The following is a 20,033-nucleotide window of genomic DNA, read 5'->3' on the forward strand; positions in this document are numbered from 1 at the left end:
TCAGCAGGACTACAGTCACAATGCCGAGCCCACTCTGCATCTGCTGCAGTACAAGATGCATTCTACAGTACGCATGGTATAATACTTATGCGGTTTAAGGTATCTTTTCAAGCTTGCGTTAGTCGCTTAGTTGTGTCTGACTCTGCAATCCTACAGACTGTAGCCCGCCAGGCTCCTGTGTCCATGGAATTTTCCAAGCATGAATGCTGGAGTGGGTTGCCATTCCCTTCTCCAGGGAATCTTCCCAACCCAGGGATTGAACCTGGGTCTCCTACATTGCCGGTGGATTCTTTACTATATGAGCCAACAGGGAAGCCCTTTCAAACTTAATGACTATATAAAGAAAAATAATTCAAAGTGATTAATAAGTAACTGAAAAAAGCCAGGCCAAGGTGAGCTGAGCATCTGGTTGGAATGATTAAGATTCCCGTATTGAAGAGGAAACCCAACTGTATTTTAAGGTATCTTAGAGGATCTATTATTTCTTATACTTTTTACTACCTTGGCAAGGGCACTTTATTGTACACAAACGGATCCCATGTTCAAAAATCTGTCTGCTAAACTTCATATAAATTCTATTCAATCATTTAACTATCAATCATGAGGCCAATAATCTCTTACTAAATTAAAGTGATGCCAGCCAGAAGTAGATAAATGAGCCTCTAACTGGGTTGTGCAGCATCACTACAGGATAAATCCGCAAGTCTTACTCAGAATTTTTAAAAAAAGAACTCAAAGAGCCCTTTTTATTCTACCTTCAAGAACTTCTAGAGATCCCAGGCAAGCAGTCTGTTCCACAGTGACTGAGTAGCTATTCAAACTCAAAATAATTTACATTAACAGTATAAGATCAACATGGAAGAAATTACTCAGTTGGGTGGCCTCCCTGAACCTCAGTTTGTCTTTAAATAAATGAGATAATACATACTGTTTTGAAAATTGGTAGTAACATAAGATTCACTGGAAGAAGTCTAAAACCACTACCACATTAGTAATGAGTTTAATGCAACTAGAAGCAACTGTTCTGCTACAGTGTATATTATGAATCACCTGGAGGTGTAATCAGGGCACAGCTAGAAATATGCCCTTAATGATCCATTTAACAAATTTTTAAGTTTGAAAATTTTTAGGAACTGCTCCTCTGTTTTCCTTGAAGAGCCTAATTTTCACCAAATCATCTTGCTTATCATCCAACAACCTATAGGTTAAAACATATAGATTTGTTCATTCATCCTCAAAACAGATTCAGTCTTTTCTTTTTCTAAGGATGTGCTTTTACTCTTCAGCTGACTGAAACCTCAAAATGTGAATTTAAGTATCGAACATCAAAATCAAATACTCTAGCCTCCAGCCATTCCCATAGAACTTGAAAGTTTTCTTAAGAACAACAAATACAATTGTGTTAATAGACCATTAAACCATCAAGAAAATATTTCATATTGTACCAATGCTTGTTGGACAAATAAAACACCATTAAATAAATTTAGGAGTAAATATCAAATTTCCTGTGTATTATCTGTGTGACCTCAAGCAAGTCACAACCTTTAGGCATCATCTAATGTGTAAAGTAAAACTAACTTCCCTCTAATAGTATTTTAATGGTCAATGAAAAGCACTTTATATAATTCATTTATAAATATACATATACAAATGTGTTGGTAATATTTTTAAAGTTATTTTATATCTGTACCTTCAGAGCAATGAGAAGACTGATAATAATTTCAGTGGCTTTGTAGAGAACTCAGTATTATCTATCTGTATATTCTGAATACATACCAATTTTGGTGGTAGTGCTTATAGGCATTGAGAGATTTACTTTCAGATATCTCTTGCATCAGAAGGGTACAAGACAGTTTACTCAAACTGAAAGTTCTTAAAAAACTGTTACATCATTATAAGGTCCTGCTCAGGCTATGTAAGAAATCAGATTCATATTTATACCAAGTCGCTGTATAGAGATACGAATGTTCCTCCTGCACTACTAGCATTCACAACAGCAAAGAAAGGAGCTGATTATTCTACCAGTGGTCACTTTTTAAATTCTCTTTAGGAGAGAAAACTGAGTTATTTTAGATGTAACTTGTGAGAAATAAGGCTCAAATATCTGGAACTGTATTTTGGAATTAGATAGGCAAAACATGTAAACTGCTCCAATTTTTCATGGTAAGGAATCAGATGGTAAATTTTCATTTAATCATCAAACTGAGAGGATAATATTCAAGATAAAGCACAACATCTTCAAAATTTTACCTGTTGTTTCTGGTATGCAGTATTTGGATTTATTTTGGATTCTAAAAGTAGAGAACCTAGGAAAGAGGGGAAAAAAACATATTCCATTATGTAACTGCAGAGCAGCAACACTGTATTATTCCCTTACATACACACACATTTCCTTTTTGAAGGTCTGATGCGCATACAACTTCGTACAGGAAATATTACTTTAAAAAAATACGAATTTAAATGTAACAGCCTATAACCCAAGAAATGCTCACTTCAGCATGTTTACTTTTAACAAGACAGACACAATCAACTAAAGAATGAGTATTGGATGCTAATAGGGATCTAACAAACTCCTGAGCAGCAAAGGTAGTGAAATAGCACAATGTGAAGCCAGATGATCTGGGATTAAACCTCTGATATACACCAATATTGAGAGAAATGCAAATAAAACATGCAAATTAGCATTATAAATAAAATCTGGCTAAAATAAGAATTTACTGATAAAAGTTTGAAAACATCAGGGATGATTCATTGACCAAGTACATCCCCAAATTGTGATTCACCTTCAGAAAATCTTATATTTTTGTTTAATACAGGAATTACCAAACTTCTCCATCTTCAAACTATCAATTTACTTCTCAGAACAAGCGAATTTGCACATATCTGTTTTTTCCCTGGCAGTATCACAGTATCATAAGACTCAGGGTATTAGACCAAGTGTTCAGTTATATAAATACACACACACACACACACACTTTATCAAGTTCCTTTCCATCATGATTTAATCATAGGGTCAATATAATTCCCTCTGCTATACCGTAGGACCTTGCTGTTCACTCATTTTATATGTAATAGCATCTGCTAACCCCCAACTCCTAGCCCATCCCTCCTCTCCCTCCCCTCTCTTGGCAACCACAAGTCTGTTCTATTAATCTGCTTCATAGAAAAGTCTGTTCTATTAATCTGCTTCACAGAAAAGTTCATTTGTATCATATTTCAGATTCCACATATAAGTGATATCATATGCTGTTTGTCTCTCTGTTGGAGTTACCTTCATTTACTATGATAATCTCTTCAATCCATGTTGTTGCAAACGGCATCATTTCACCTTTTTTTGAAAATGGCTGAGTAGTATTTCCATTGTATATACGACCACATCTTTATCCATTTACCCTTCTACGAACAAGTTGTTTCCATGTCTTGGCTATTGTAGATAGTGCTGCAATGAACACTAGGGTGCATATCCTTTCCAATTATAGTTTTCTCCAGTTGCATGCCCAGGAGTGGGATTGCAGGATCATATGGCAACTCCATCTTTACCTTTTTTTGGGAAGAACCTCCATATTGTCTTCAGTAGCCGCTGCACCAATTTGCATGCCCACCAACCGTGGAGGGGGTTCCCTTTTCTCCACACCCTCCCCAGCATTTACTGTTTGTAGATTTTTGATGATGGCCATCCTGCTTGGTGTAAGGTGGTGTATCTTACCGGTGTGTGTTTGCATCTCTCTAATTAGCAATGTGAGCATCTTTTCTCGTGCCTGTTGGCCATCTGTACGTCTTCACAAAGAAAATTTAAGACTAGATTTATACCTCTCCGCCTGGAGAGGTATAAATTGTGCTTAAGCTGGAATCAACCAAATCCAGTTTAAGGACAAGTTCTGGCCCAAAATACTTAAGAAGCATTTTCTCTGCAGCTGTCTCTCATCCAAGGCTTTCATCTCCTATTACATTTAACAATTGTTTTATCCATTCTAAATAGTGGCCAGACACTTGAGAAACAGGTGTGCTAACATTTCCAAATTGAACTACCTTTGCTTTAAATTCATTTACTAATTTTGATACTGTCCTGTGTTAGCAATTTACTGACCCTTCACTGCCACGTACTCATAATGGTGCTAAATGGTACTGAATATATACAGTAAAATATCAGCATTTGCCAAGTGGTGGTGACTTAATTTGCAAACACCCAATTTAAAAATGCGCAATGGTTCTGAAGAGATACTTCTCCAAAGAAGATGGCAGTAACAAGAAAAGATGCTCAACATCATTATTCCTTAGATAAATGCAAATCAAAACCAAGAAAAGAACCATTTCACATCACTCAGGAAGCCTACAATCAAAGACAGATAATGACAAGAGCTGGCAACCGTGTGGAGAAATTGGAACCTCAAACATTTTTCTTGTGGGTATATAAAAAGGCATCTACTGAAGTTGGCAGTTCCTCAAAATGTTAAGAGTTACCAGCAATTCCACTCATAGCTATATACAGGAGAAATGAAAACACGCCCACACAAGTACGTGTACATACATTCATAGGAGCATTACTCATAATAGCAAAAAACTGGAAACAATCCGACAGTCCAAATACTGATGACTGGGTAAAGTGAAATACTATTCAGCTATACAAAGGTATCAGGTTCTGAGCCATGCTATAACAGATGAACCTTGAAAACATAAATGAAAGAAGCCAGTCACAAAGGACCACATATTTTAGGGCTGTGTTTATATGAATTGTTCATATTTATATGAATTTAGTGGATCTGCAGATTAGTGGCTGCTTAGGACTGGGTGGAAGGGGGAACAAATGGGTGCTAATGGGTACATGATTTCTTTTAGGAGAATATGTTCTCTCACTGTGGTGATAGTTGCATAACCCTGTGACTATACCAGAACATACTGAATTATACATCTAAAATGAGTCAATTAGCTGGCATGTGAATTGTGTTACCAAAAAACCCCCTAAAGTGTAAATATTCATATGATGGAATACCATATAGCATTGTTAATGAACCAAATATATGTAAATGCAATAACGTATATGAATCTTACAAACATGAATGAAAGAAGCCCCAGACAAATGCATATCCCATAAGTCCATTTACATAAAGTTTAAAAAGTGCCAAATATTAATCTATGGTGTTAGAAGTTAGGTTTATTGCGGGGAGGCGGGAGAGATGGTGACTGGAGAGACATGAATCAGGCTTCCAGAGTACTGGTTATGAAGTTTTGTTTTTTTTGTTTTTTTTTTAAGAGAAGGGGTAAAACAACACATGGCATGGGGGCTGCACTTCAAGTTGTGATTTCAAGAAACACACACCTGATTTGGCAGCTGCTAAAATAAAGCATCCAGCATTGGTAAAACCATTATTTTTTAAGAACCAGTTTCCATCCCCAGCCTCTTTTCATTTGTTTCAAAACTCAGTAATGTTACAACATTAGGAGGACTAGAAAGGAAAAACCAATTTCAAATTATCTGCAGTTTGAAGTGTTCCCTTCCAAAGAGCTGGCTAAAACAAGGATAAGCACATACCAGAAGCTTCAGGTGTTAGTAAGTTTTTCTTTCTTCTGGGGCATTCAAGATTCAGGGGAAGTATCTCTCCTAAAACCCATTTCAGCCATATCTCATGGTTTCAGTCTAAGATACAACTTTACGTAGCCCAGCAGCCCAGCTCTGGTCCCCAAGTACCATGTTCCCTAAGATGTCAGTAGGTTGTAGAGGCTGGACCATGGAAAGCAACCTTTTAATTGGGAGGCTAAGCAAGATAAAATGGAAAGACATCATGCTGACGTATGGCAGAAACCAACACAATATTGTAAAGCAATTATCCTTCAATTTAAAATAAATAAAAATAAATTAAAAAAGAACTCAGAAAGACATATTTCTAGTTTTATTCCTAGCCCATCTATTAGGTTCCCCACCCCCATCTCTCAGTTCCTATTGGATCAAGTTACAAGCACTTATCCAATCAACCGAAAAAGAACCAGTTGAGTGTCAACAGGTACTTACAAAATCTTTCCCTCAACAAGTTTGCTACCAGTTGCTACAACACATGGCATGGAGGCTGCACTTCAAGTTGTGATTTCAGAAACACATACCTGACTTGGCAGCTGCTAAAACAAAGCACCCAGCATTGGTAAAACCATTATTTTCTAAGAACCAGTTTCCATCCCCAGCCTCTTTTTATTTGTTTCAAAACTCTCAGTAATGTTACAGCGTTAGGAGGACTAGAAAGGAAAAAACAATTACAAATTATCTGCAGTTTGAAGTGTTCCCTCCCAAAGTGCTGGCTAAAACAAGGATAAGCACATACCAGAAGCTTCAGGTGTTAGTAGTTAGTAAGTTAGTGAGAACAGTAGTTCCATCCTAATAATAAATGAGTGTGGAAGGGGATGCAGAGTTCAACTGTAGGTGAGAGGTATTTATCATGGTAGCAGAAATAATAAGGGGAGAAAGAAGAGAATAATCCTTAACAGGAGATCTTAAGCAAGATCAAGGGAGTTAAAGGAGACATGTGCCTTTGATAATGGATAGATCCAGCATATATATCTTAATAACTGAATCACATACGCAAAACAGCTCCTCACCCCAATTTGGGAAACATATTCATCCTCTCCAATGAAACAGATGCCTTCCTTCATCCTCCAAGGGGAATTTCATTCTCACCACCCCACTACGATACCATCTCCCCACACATCTGAGAAACCTTACATAGTTGACAAAGACACTCTTACACAGACAAGAGAAAGACAAGCCTAGAGAGCAAACCCCAATATCAAGACTTGAAGAAGGCCTTCCCACTTGAATGACTCAGAAGGAAATAGGGAAATGCAAAAACAAGAGAGATGGATGAAGCTAAGGGGAATGCATCAATTAAACTTGTCACTGTAGAATCTATCCAGCAAAATCAACTACCCTCAGGTGAACTAAAGAATACTCCTGCACAGCAAATGCTTGCCAGTCCATCCCAAAGTCCTGATGCACCCGCAAGTCGATATTTATGCATATATATACTTCAAAAAATAAAAGAGGGTCCTTAACTCTCATTTATTATCATCAAAACTGAGTATCAGCACAACCCTTTTGGAGGGTCATTTATTTTTATCTATGAAGCTTTTAAACACATATTACTCTTTAGTCCAACAATCCTTCTAGGAAATTATCCTACACTCTGATACAAGTGCCAAGCATATGAATAAAGATATCATTAGCAGTGTTTGTAAAGGTTAAAGAAAACTAGAAACAATGTCTGTGCCAGCTATACTCAGAATGTGGGGATCTCAAAAGGCCTAGAAAATCAAAACTATTTTCATAATATTACTAAGAGATTAGTTGCCTTTTTCATTCTTATTCTCTCAGTGTGTCTATACTGATACTGCAACACATCGAATGCAGAAGTAGAAAAGAACCCTTAAAAAAAATTAAGCTGGACATTAAAGAGATATGTAAAAATGTAAAAGAAAAGACTTTTGAAGTCAGCTTTAAGGCGGTAAATACTGATATTTTTTGTTTAAACATAAATAAAGCTTTTAGAGGTCCTCAGTTTTAATACATTAAAGGTATCCTAAGGGAAAAAATTTGAGAAATTCTACTGTGTCAATAATGCTATACTTTGTGAATACTATGCTGATTTTAGATGAGATGAAACTGTATGAAAAAGTGAAAGTGTTAGTCAATTTGTATATCCTGACACAAACAGATGCCCCAAATATACTGATAAAGAGGAGATCTATACACTCAGGAAATAGGAAGGGGAAATGCCCACTCATAACATAACCAAGACAATCACAGGTAAAGCTGTCATGGACTGACAGCAAGAAAAAGTGATCATAAAACAGTACAACTATGAGTATAAATAATTAAGTCATTAAAAAATGTTCCCTCTCTACTCCATATCCTGGGTCTCCTACAAAATAAAATCTGATAACTTCTCTAGTATTCTGTTGCAAACTCCCAACACAACCCTATCAAAACGAAACACACACCTTCAGGGATAGGGGAGAGCAGTTAGCACACAGCAAAAGAACTGAAATGAGAGAACGCAAAACTGGTGCCTGCAGTATGGACCCAGCTGGGGACAGCTTGTTGAAGCTCCAGTTCTAGAAACATACTCACACAATATGTCCGTGCTCAGTCGCCAGGCTTCTCTGTCCATGGAATTTTCCCTACAGGAATACTGGAGCAGGTTGCAATTTCCTACTCCAGGGGACTGGCCCCACCCAGGGACTGAACCTGCATCTCCTATGTATCCTGCATTACAGACAGGATTCTTTAACCACTGGGGAATAATTCATGCAAATCTTTTAAAATAGAAAGATTTTATATTAGAAAAAAAAATCTAGGTTTTTGGCTGGGTACAGGAAAAAAAGACCCCAAAACTATTCAATTAAAGAAATCAATGCACCAAGACTTAAAGTTAGAAAAATAATACCTCTCAGGGTTGCTTTTGAATATTAACTGAATATACAGTGCCTGAACCAGAACCTAACACATAACCAGCACTCAATACTCTTTTTAATAGCATGATCAGAATATCATTTCCCTGGCATCACTTTATTTCTGAATAGTAGAAAAATTAGTATTGATAACAATGATCTAGAAACACATTATGAACAAAAGACTAAGCATCACAGGCTCATTGTACTGTTTAAGAAAAACATTCTAGTATACAATATTTAGGAAGACTTTCAAATCTTCTGTTATACAGTTCAATTTAGCTGGAAAATTCACTTGTTCAAAAGGTATCAAAAGGAAGACCAAAAATCTCACCTGGATAGGAGATTAGTGTAATGCTTTAAACCTATAGTAGATCTGTGTTTCAGGTCCCTCCCACTCAATTTTGTGGACTACAAAGGCACTTAAAAACTAAAATGAAAGCTCAAGGAAAAAAAACTCAGTAGTGTTACATTAAGAGGTCTCACACCTCTGTCAGCCTTCAACACTCTCCACCCCAGTTATACACAACATAGCTGATGCCCTGAACTCAAAAGTTATCACATGCAACAGATGATAACTAAAGGCTTGATTATCCTAAGCCTATTAATTTTCCACAATGCAGGACTACCTACACAAGAGAAAAAGAAAGTGCATTTAAATCATGTTTTCAAAGTGAAATAGTTCTCCCACTGGATTGTTCGTGGCAGCTAAATTTTGAAATGCTTACTGTTGCAAGACCATATACTACCTTACTGATTTATAAGAATAACATAGAAAATGCTGATTCTATCTCTGCTCATTTCTCACCACAGCAGCCAAAACAAAACAGACTTTCCTACCCAAAGTGTTGACCTCTTCTCCTATTTATAGAGGCAGGTCTATCTGTAACCAAGTTCTATCAAGGTAGCACAGGATTCCAATTTTCACCATTTCACCATTTCAGTGCTACCCTGAACAAAACATTTCCTTATGTCTCATTTCTTCAGGCCTCAAGTAACAGTGAAAATTAAATCTTTGTAACTCTGAATAAATAAATCAGAATTTAAACTATTAATATAAATTATTAAAACAATTAAATATTAATAAGTTATCGATTTTATTAATATTAGTTACAATTATTTAAATATTAATTTAAACTACTGGATGTAAAAAAACATAAAACTTAAAGTAAAAAACATAAGAACACTATTCTTGATGATTGGCAAGTAATCCAGAACAGAGTACTGATGTGATTTTATGTTGAAAGACATCCTTCAGTATGTGAAGAAATTCCAATTTCTTTATCAATTCTAAAATTGGTAGGAGATGGTAAAAATCATAATGGAAAAAAAGAATGATTTGAACATAAAATGAGAGAGTAAGCAACAAGCTAATAGGTACAGCATAAACTGGAAGAAAATACACTAATCTTTACTGACGATGAAAACTTACAAGTACATGGCTATGATAAAACCTGAGAAATTAGGTAATCTATCTTTGTTTTTAAAAAAGGATACATTCCAACAACCTATTTTGCTAGTAGGAACCTATTAAATAAGGATGCAAATCAGAAAATGGGCTCAGTAGCTAGTGGGATATCTCTGCTACAGATCGTCAAGCCAACTCAGCTTCACAAGGGAAGGGCACATTTGCCCAGAACGACATGGACTGACAGAAGACACAAGTACTTCCATTCAAAAACTGCCTTCTTAATTTTCAGGTAAGTCTATAAGCTCCTCTAACAAGATAAATGACTCATATGGAAAACCAGAAATAACTTTCCATAAAAAGAAAATTCTGAATTATCCCGTATGGCAAATGAGGGAAGCCCACAATAATGGATAACCTAAGCTAGCAGCCAATGCAAAAATTCCCACATGTGGCTTGAAGACAAACTACAACTTGAAATATCGTTAGGCTAAAAATTTGTCTTCATTTCCTTTGATAAAACTTGGGTCTAAGTATAAAGCAGCAAATGCAAGTAGACAATAATATGGGTGTTTCAAACACACTGTAAACAGTTAACGATGTTAATTAAATAATTGATAATACGAGTTTCAAGTCATAGTCTAGAAATCTCATTCAATCTGATACCTCTCCCCGACCTCAGTTTGAACACTGATCTTCCTTGCTTTTCAATTAACCTAGCTATGTGATCTTTGGTTCTTTAGCTTCTCTAGGCCTCGGTTTCCCAATCTGTATGTATGGCTAAAAATAGTACCTACATCAGAAAACACCAGAAGATACATGTGGCACACAGCAGACACTCAGTAAAATTTGACTATTATTCCTATTTGGAGTTTTCCTGTTAGAAAAAAGAATGATCAAAAGTAAAAGTTATTTATAAAGGATTCACAAGTATCTTGGGATTTTGTAAGCCTACTCTTGGATTTAGTTTTCCTAATAACTTATAAATTGAACAAGGGCACAAAGATTCTTATATTATTGTGTTAAAGGAGTATGATTCCCTATGATAATATGACAATAGGACTTAATGCTTTAAAGTACTTTAAACAAAGGACTCTGTATGAGTACAATTAAACACAGGATGTGAAGTCACCTCTTATTTTAAATTATTATGAGATTTCAAAGAATTCATCTCGAATCTACACATGCTTTCATCTTAAGTTAACCAAACCTATAAAGCCTATACTTTCCAACTCATCACATAAAAAGTTTTCCAAACAAGCAAAAACACAGAACTTAGAATAGTTGGTTATTATGTGATAGTCATACACCAAAGTAAACTAACAATCCACATTCAAACTTGTATTTTGAGAGGCAAGTAACATAGGCCTCAGAAACATATACCCAATTAATTCAAAACCCTTTAAACGCCTCCAAGGAAAAAGTTTTTCTCCGCTTTTAGTTTGGGGGAACCTTATAAAGAAACCTGTGGGCAGTATACTCCAAGTTACCATTTTTCTTTCAATCCAAATTGAAAAGCAATGTCCCTGCAGTCAATTATAGAATGGTGAGCCTTATCTGTTCCAGGGAACTAGAGTTCTGGCTAGGAAGTCCAATTAAAATTCCTTAAAATGAGTTTGTAGTAATTCATTTACAGAACTACAATCATAAACTAAGATAGTTAGCTACCATAAAACTATGGGATATTGTTACAAAACAGGTTTTCAAATTGAGAGGAAAAATTCTGAAAAAAGTTTTACCCCATGTGAACTTTTTCTTTAAGGGAAATTCACGGTATGACACCGGGGGAAGTGGCAATCCCTGAAGAGTTGAGTCTTTAAAAATGTGAAAAGCTTATCTTCAAACAACTTGGTCTTTGAACCTTGAGGGCTGTTTCAAAATCTGTGAAGCTTACGCACCAATGGGGCAGAATCGAAAGGTTCTAGAGATACTTGCCAACTTCTCCCCACCTGTTAACTAAACCAAACTATGAACACATATTTAAGCAATCAAAAAGCTCCGATAATATGACTCCACACTTGCGGAACGTTTACACAGTGAAACTACACACAAAAATCTTCATTTCTAATGAAAAAGACAACTAGCACTGGGGAAACACCCATCTATCTTCTTACGCAAAGAAATATTTTCTCTGCCTAGTGCAGAGTTGCCAGATCCATGAACCAGCGCTGCCAACCTGCAACAGGATCGGAAAGATGCAGGAGTAACGTGTTTGGGCGGGGGGCGGGGGGAGTACAACAAAATATTCCTGTTCCAAAAAGCGAAACTGATAAGCACTCTCTTAGCTCCGAGAAAAGTTTCATGCCTGCTCTACAGATGGATGAACTAAGGCAGGAAATCGGTTTAATCAGTACCTTTCTCAAGGTCACTCTGGTGCACAGGAACGGCCCGCTCCCGGCTCCCGCGCCCACGTCCCCGATCTCGCCACACTCCCAGGCGGCTCCGCTCAAACGCGCCCGGTCCGCTCGCGCCCGCAAGTGCGCCCGGGAGCTCAGAGACCTAAACACTCTCCAGGCAGTTCCGGGAGGGCAGTGGTGTCGGGGCCCGCTCTGCCCCGAAAAGGCGGCAGCTGCAGCCCCAGCCGCCCCCTTCGTCCGCCCAGGGGTTCCAAAGAACCGGCGAGGTGGCCCAGGGACGCCGGGGAGACGAGGGATTCACTCACCGTCACTCTCGGCCCTGACAAGCAGAGACATGCCCTTCAGGCGCTCCACGTAGCCGGACGACACATGTCCGGTGCCCCGGTCGTCCCACTGCCGGTCCTCGTTGAGGGTGTAAACCTTCACCCGACGCCGGGTGTCGGTCATCTTGCCGCCTGGGGGCCGGGCCCCGCCGGAGTCGCCCGGGAAGGGGGTCCGGAGAAGGCGGGGGCACGCCCGCGAGCCGAGGGCCCCTTGGCCTCACTACCGCTGCTGGCCGCCCCGGAGCCGCGCTGCCGCACGCATGGCCCGCCGCGGGGCCGAGTTCTGGTCCCCGCCTTTCCTAGCCTCTGGCTCCTCGGCGCTATTGTCCAGGCCCGGGGAGCCCTGCCGCCCCAATCGGGGCGCGCAGCGCTTCGCAGCTTCCCGCCCCGCCGCGCTAGGAACTCGGGGCGCCGGTCACTGCCCTGCTCCCGCCTCCGCCATGATCTCAGCCAAGCCGCTTCCCGCGCCGCCGCCGCCTCCTCAAGCCGCCGCCGCCATGTTTTCCTTCCTTATACCTGGCCCTGCCACCGCAGCCGGAGGTTGTGCTCCGCTCGTCTGCTTCAAATGTCCGAAGCTGACGGGCGCCAGGTCCCGCTGCAACTGCTACCACTGCGCGGAAGACTCCGAGAGCTCCCAAGCACACGAGCGCTTCTGGCTACTGGGAGCCCCTATCCCTCCGCCGCCGCCGCCGCCGCCTCTTCCGTCTTCCTCACCGAGCCAAAGCCGCCGCCATCTTGGTTCGCCCCTCAATAGTGGCGCGCGGGGCCACCCAGGCAGCGGCTGCAGGGGCGGCCCGTTGGCCCCACCATTTAAAGAGACAGGAACGAAGCTGTGAGTCTCGCAGCGGCGGAGGCCTCGGATGGAGGTGGGAGGCGGGCCCCGGGTTGCCGAGGTGGCGGGAGCGCAGGGAGCGGAGGAGGCGGAACGCTGGTCGCGCCGGTGACGAGCCGGGTCTCCCTCGCGCTCCCCGCACGCACCGTCGTGCGAGCGCAGGGCGGGTGTGCGTCCGTCGCGCCCTGTGTTCGTCATCAGCCGCTCGGGATTCGAAAGGGCGTGGAGGCCGCCTCTGGCTGCTGCGAGTTGCCAGGCTTTTTGCCCGTGGGGCGCTCTGGGTCTGGGGTTCTGGAGCCCGCAGCTGTCTTCACCGGTGGCTCGCGGTCCAGACGCCGATCCTGGCGGGCATCAGGCGGCTTAGGCCTGGGGTCCTCCCGCGCCCGCCCGCCTCCGCGAGTATCCTGTCCGAGCCGCCTTTGGGGCTGGACTGGGCACCCGGCGCGCAGAGGTCGGTGGCGCCGGAGCCTTCTGGCCTCGGGCCCTTTTCCTTTGGGAAGAAACAGAAAAGTTCTTAGGCCGGGAGGTCAGCCGCCGGTCCTGGGCATTGCTGTGGGGCAAACACTGCGGTGCGAATCTGGGGCCCTGGGGCAGTTTTCTACTTCTGGTTGTGGGACCAAGCTTGAAATCACAGGTCTAGACCCTCCACTTAAAATAGCTGCTACCTCTGTTCCTCTGTCCTTTGTCAGAATTGTTTTCTAGCTCTTCATGTGGCGAAAAGAACTTAACGGTTTTACAGAGACAAATGGAGTACTGTATAATCATACTGAGTAATTTTCAACGTTCAGTGTTGAATCTGTTAATCTTCACGGAAGAATGACGTTCTCATTCCTATGATGCAAACAATAGCCACCATTTTACAGGGCTTTTTACTATTTGCCGGGCCGTCTAGGTCATTGCTGGCCGATGGGGGGAAAATGTGAGTTTCATATGTAGCTTTACGGTAGCCACTTCTTTAAAAGTATGAAGCAACTGCTGAAGCATGTGTTTTTAATGTGTTAAGAAAAAAATACCTGCCATGCCAGTTCTGCAAGATTCCAAGCATTAGCCACTGCAGTGTACCCAAGACAGTGCACCCTGAGGGGAATTCAGGATGGGGAAAAACGGCAAGTATTCTGTGCTTTGGATTCACTGGCCCCAAGAGAAATAAGATATACATATCTATGGAAAATTTTCTATGACCACCAGATTCTAACATCTTCCCCAAAGTAGAAAAAAGCACTAAAATCATTAACCCTAGATGTCTGTTATTTGTGATTTACAGTAATCTTTTTATGCTTCACTAGGAATGTTTTTGCTAGCAAAAAGTTTGTATATATTCCTGGCTCCTCCCTTATTACTTTGGAGCAGCACCTTAGCGCTAAGAGCCTGTTGCAAGGGCTATATATCAGTAAGGTCTCTTAATAGAACTTAACTCACAACTTTTATGCGGTGTCTTTTTCAGTTGACAGTTGAATGCAAAATATTCAGTATAAAATTAATGAGATATTTTGAATGATTATTTTCATGCTAAGTTCAAAATATGATATGTGCTTTACCTTGAGTGTCGATTTCTATATGGATGCTGAATTTTCACTGGAAATATATGATGTGGGTTTCAGTTCAGTTGCTCATGCATTGGAGAAGGAAATGGCAACCCGCTCCAGTATTCTTGCCTAGAGAATCCCAGGGATGGGGGAGCCTGGATGGACTGCCGTCTGTGGGGTTGCACAGAGTCGGACATGACTGAAGTGACTTAGCAGAAGCAGCAGCAGCTCAGTTGTGTCCAACTCTTTGAGGCCTCCTCCGTGTGGGTTTAGGTTTCACTAAATTTAACAGCTGAAAAAGTAGATTCACAAACTAAAGTTACCTCAAATATACTTTTTTCCCCCAAATAAATCAAGTATCATTTTTTTAATTTAAAAATTAATTAAAATTCAGTTCAGTCGTGTCGGACTCTGTGACACCCATTGACTGCAGCATGCCAGGCCTCCCTGTCCATCACCAACTCCTGCAGCTTGCTAAAACTCATGTCCATTGAGTCAGTGATGCCATCTAACTATCTCATCCTCTGTTGTCCCCTTCTCCCGCCCTCAATCTTTCCCAGCATCAGTCTTTTCAAGTGAATCAGTTATTCGCATCAGGTGGCCAAAGTATTGGAGTTTCAGCTTCAGCATCAGTCCTTCCAATGAATATTCAGGACTGATTTCCTTTAGGATTAACTGGTTGGATCTCCTTGCTGTCCAAGGGATACTCAAGAATCTTCTCCAATACCAAAGTTCAAATTAATTAAAATTAAGTAGGATTTAAAATTTAGTTCCTCAGTCCCATTAGCCAAATCTACAGGGCTTACTTCTGAAAGCAAGCAGGACCCTGTGGGGCTTCTGGGCACAGAAGACTTTCTGTGTTCCCTGTGCCTTGTTTTCAGGGAATAGATTCCAACCTCCATCACCTTCCCTGAGTCATAAAGGGCACATTGAAATGGTTCCTCATCAGAGAAGGGAAGGGGTACGGAGATGGAGAGGGGAGGGGGGAAAGCCGAGAAAGCATTAGTGAAGCCCTGGGGCAGGGTTGCCTCAGGCATACACAAAATTTCTTTAAGCTCCTTCTGTAACTAAGTTCAGTTCAATCGCTCAGTCCTGTCCGACTCTTTGCGACCCCATGGACTGCAGCAGGCCAGGCCTCCCTGTCCATCACCAACTTCCAGAGTTTACCCAGACTCAAGTCCATTGAGTCGGTGATGCCATCCAACCATCTCATCCTCTGTTGTCCCCTTCTCCTGCCCTCAAACTTTCCCAGCATCAGGGTCTTTTCAAATGAGTCTACTCTTCGAATCAGGCAGCCAAGGTATGGAGTTTCAGCTTCAACATCAACCATTCCAATGAACATTCAGGACTGATTTTCTTTAGGATGGACTGGTTTGATCTTGCAGTCCAAGGGACTCTCAAGCGTCTTCTCCAACAAACACAAAAGCATCAATTCTTCAGCGCTCAGCTTTATTTATAGTACAGCTCTCACACCCATACACGACTACTGGAAAAACAGCCTTGGTAGATGGACCTTTGTTGACAAAGTAATGTCTCTGCTTTTTAATATGCAGTCTAGGTTGGTCATAACTTTTCTTCTGAGGAGTAAGCGTCTTTTAATTTCATGGCTGCAATCACCATCTGCAGTGATTTTGGAGCCCCCCAAAATAAAGTCCGCCACTGTTTCTCCATCTATTTGCCATGAAGTGATGGGACCGGATGCCATGATCTTAGTTTTCTGGATGTTGAGTTTTAAGCCAACTTTTTCACTCTCCTTCTTCACCTTCATCAAGAGGCTATTTAGTTGTTCACTTTCTGCCATAAGGGTGGTGTCATCTGCATATCTGAGGTTATTGATATTTCTCCCGGCCATCTTGATTCCAGCTTGTGCTTCTTCCAGCCCAGTGTTTCTCATGATGTACCCTGCATAGAAGTTAAATAAGCAGGGTGACAATATACAGCCTTGATGTACTCCTTTTCCTATTTGGAACCAGTCTGTTGTTCCATGTCCAGTTCTAACTGTTGCTTCTTGACCTGCATACAGATTTCTCAAGAGGCAGGTCAGGTGGTCTGGTATTCCTATCTCTTTCAAATTTTCCTCAGTTTTATTGTGATCCACACAAAGGCTTTGGCATAGTCAATAAAGCAGAAATAGATGTTTTTCTGGAACTCTCTTGCTTTTTCGATGATCCAGTGGATGCTGGCAATTTGATCTCTGGTTCCTCTGCTTTTTCTAAAACCAGCTTGAACATCTGTAAGTTCACGGTTCACGTATTGCTAAAGCCTGGCTTGGAGAATTTTGAGCATTACTTTACCAGCATGTGAGATGAGTGCAATTGTGTGGTAGTTTGAGCATTGCCTTTCTTAGGGATTGGAATGAAAACTGACCTTTTCGAGTCCCATGGCCACTGCTAGGTTTCCCAAATTTGCTGGCATATTGAGTGCAGCACTCTGACAGCATCATCTTTTAGGATTTGAATTAGCTCAACTGGAATTCCATCACCTCCACTAGCTTTGTTCATATGATGCTTTCTAAGGCCCACTTGACTTCACATTCCAGGATGTCTGGCTCTAGGTGAGTGATCACACCATCATGATTATCTGGGTCGTGAAGATCTTTTTTGTACAGTTCTTCTGTGTATTCTTGCCACCTCTTCTTAATATCTTCTGTTTCTGTTAGGTTCATACCATTTCTGTCTTTTACTGGGCCCATCTTTGCATGAAATATTCCCTTGGTATCTCTAATTTTCTTGAAGAGATCTCTAGTTTTTCCCATTCTGTTGTTTTCCTCTATTTCTTTGCATTGATCGCTGAGGAAGGCTTTCTTATCTCTCCTTGCTATTCTTTGGAACTCTGCATTCAGATGGGAATATTTTTCCTTTTCTCCTTTGCTTTTCACTTCTCTTCTTATCACAGCTATTTCTAAGCCCTCCTCAGACAACCATTTTGCTTTTTTGCATTTCTTTTTCTTGAGCATGGTCTTGCTCCTTGTCTCCTGTACAGTGTCACGAACCTCTGTCCATAGTTCATCAGGCACTCTATCAGATCTAGTCCCTTAAATCTATTTCTCACTTCTACTGTATATTGTTAGGGATTTGATTTTACTGTGTATCATTAGGGATTTGACCATACCTAAATGGTCTAGTGGTTTTCCCTACTTTCTTCAATTTAAGCCTGAATTTAGCAATAAGGAATTCATGATCTGAGCCACAGTCAGCTCCCGGTCTTGTTTTTGCTGACTGTAGAGCTTCTCCATCTTTGGCTGCAAAGAATATAATCACTCTGATTTTGGTGTTGACCATCTGGTGATGTCCATGTATAGAGTCTTCTCTTGTGTTTTCGGTAGAGGGTGTTTGCTATGACCACTGCATTCTCTTGGCAGAACTCTATTAGTCTTTGCCCTACTTCATTCCGTATTCCAAGGCCAAATTTGCTTGTTACTCCAGTTGTTTCTTGACTTCCTACTTTTGCATTCCAGTCCCCTATAATGAAAAGGACATCTTTTTCGGGTATTAATTCTAGACGGTCCTGTAGATCTTCTTCGTATAACCATTCAGCTTCTTCAGCATTACTGGTTGGGTCATAGACTTGGATTACCATAATACTGAATGGTGATGTCCATGTGTACAGTCTTCTCTTGTGTTGTTGGAAGAGGGTGTTTGCTATGACCAGTGCATTTTCTTGGCAAAACGCTATTAGTCTTTGCCCTGCTTCATTCCTCATTCCAAGGCCAAATTTGCCTGGTATTCTAGGTGTTTCTTGACTTCCTACTTTTGCATTCCAGTCCCCTAAATGAAAAGGACATCTTTTTTGGGTGTTAGTTCTAAAAGGTCTTGTAGGTCTTCATAAAACCGTTCAACTTCAGCTTCTTCAGCGTTACTGGTTGGGGCATAGACTTGGATAACTGTGATATTGAATGGTTTTGCCTTGGAGACGAACAGAGATCATTCTTTCGTTTTTGAGATTGCATCCAAGTACTGCATTTCAGACTCTTTTGTTGACCAAGATGGCTACTCCATTTCTTCTGAGGGATTCCTGCCCGCAGTAGTAGATATGATGGTCATCTGAGTTAAATTCACCCGTTCCAGTCCATTTTAGTTCACTGATTCCTAGAATGTCGACATTCACTCTTGCCATCTCCTGTGTGACCACTTCCAATTTGCCTTGATTCATGGACCTGACATTCCAAGTTCCTCTGCAGTATTGCTCTTTACAGCATCTGATCTTGCTTCTATCACCAGTCACATCCACAACTGGGTATTGTTTTTGCTTTGGCTCCATCCCTTCATTCTTTCTGGAGTTATTTCTCCACTGACCTCCAGTAGCATATTGGGTACCTACTGACCTGGGGAGTTCCTCTTTCAGTATCCTATCATTTTGCCTTTTCATACTGTTCATGGGCTTCTCAAGGCAAGAATACTGAAGTGGTTTGCCATTCCCTTCTCAGGGAATGTGGTCCCAGTGGACCACATTCTGTCAATACACCCGACAAAAGGAAGATGTTGGATTCTTCACTGCAGAGACCACCTGAGGCCAGATTAAAGGAGACCCTGCACACACCCTACCCTTATCAGCAACCCCACACTTAAACCATAAAACCTGGCTTAAAACTCACCATTCAAAAGAGTAAGATCATTGCATCTGGTCCCATCACTTCACAGTGAATAGATGGGGAAAAAGTGGAAGCGGTGACAGATTTTCTTACGCTCCAAAATCACTGTGGATGGTGACTGCAGCCACGACATTAAAAGATACTTGCTCCTTGGAAGAAAAGCTATGACAAACCTAGACAGTGTATTAAAAAGTAGAGACATCATTTTGCCAATGAAGGTCCATACAGTCAATGCTATGGTTTTTCTGACTCACTGGACATGACTTTGAGCAAGCTCTGGGAGATGGTGAATGGTAAGGAAGCCTGGCGTGCTGTAGTCCATGGAGTCACAAGGAGTTGGATGTGACTGAACAACAATGGTTTCTCCAGTAACCATGTATGGATATGAGAGTTGGGCCATAATGAAGCTGAGCGCTGAAGAATGAATGCTTTCTAACTGTGGTGTTGGAGAAGACTCTTGAGAGTCCCTTTGGAGTGCAAGGAGATCAAACCAGTCAGTCCTGAAGGAAATCAGTTCCTGAATATTCATTGGAAGGAGTGATGCTGAAGTGAACTCCAGTACT

General features: G+C 41.1%; 2 protein-coding genes across 3 annotated transcripts in view; one reads left to right on the forward strand and one right to left on the reverse strand.

Moving 5' to 3' along the window:
- Positions 1-13,487, reverse strand: part of PPP4R3A (protein phosphatase 4 regulatory subunit 3A) — a 35,037-nt gene extending 21,550 nt beyond the window's left edge. Inside the window, exons 1-2 of one of the 2 annotated variants that reach the window (XM_013973161.2) lie at positions 12,504-13,487; positions 2,251-2,306 (exon numbers count right to left, since the gene is read on the reverse strand). In XM_013973161.2, the coding sequence (XP_013828615.2) occupies positions 2,251-2,306; positions 12,504-12,645 (198 nt within the window). In that variant the 5' untranslated portion in view covers positions 12,646-13,487. The remainder of the gene's footprint in view (positions 1-2,250; positions 2,307-12,503) is intronic. The other variant, XM_018066119.1, reaches the window with a different exon arrangement.
- LOC102187171 (wiskott-Aldrich syndrome protein family member 1-like) overlaps positions 12,655-20,033 on the forward strand; it is a 28,097-nt gene continuing 20,718 nt past the window's right edge. Inside the window, exon 1 of the mRNA XM_018066120.1 lies at positions 12,655-13,353. Coding sequence (XP_017921609.1) covers positions 12,782-13,353 — 572 coding nt within the window. The 5' untranslated portion in view covers positions 12,655-12,781. The remainder of the gene's footprint in view (positions 13,354-20,033) is intronic.

The sequence above is a fragment of the Capra hircus genome, chromosome 21 (assembly GCF_001704415.2).
Source record: "Capra hircus breed San Clemente chromosome 21, ASM170441v1, whole genome shotgun sequence".
Taxonomy (NCBI): Eukaryota; Metazoa; Chordata; class Mammalia; order Artiodactyla; family Bovidae; genus Capra; species Capra hircus.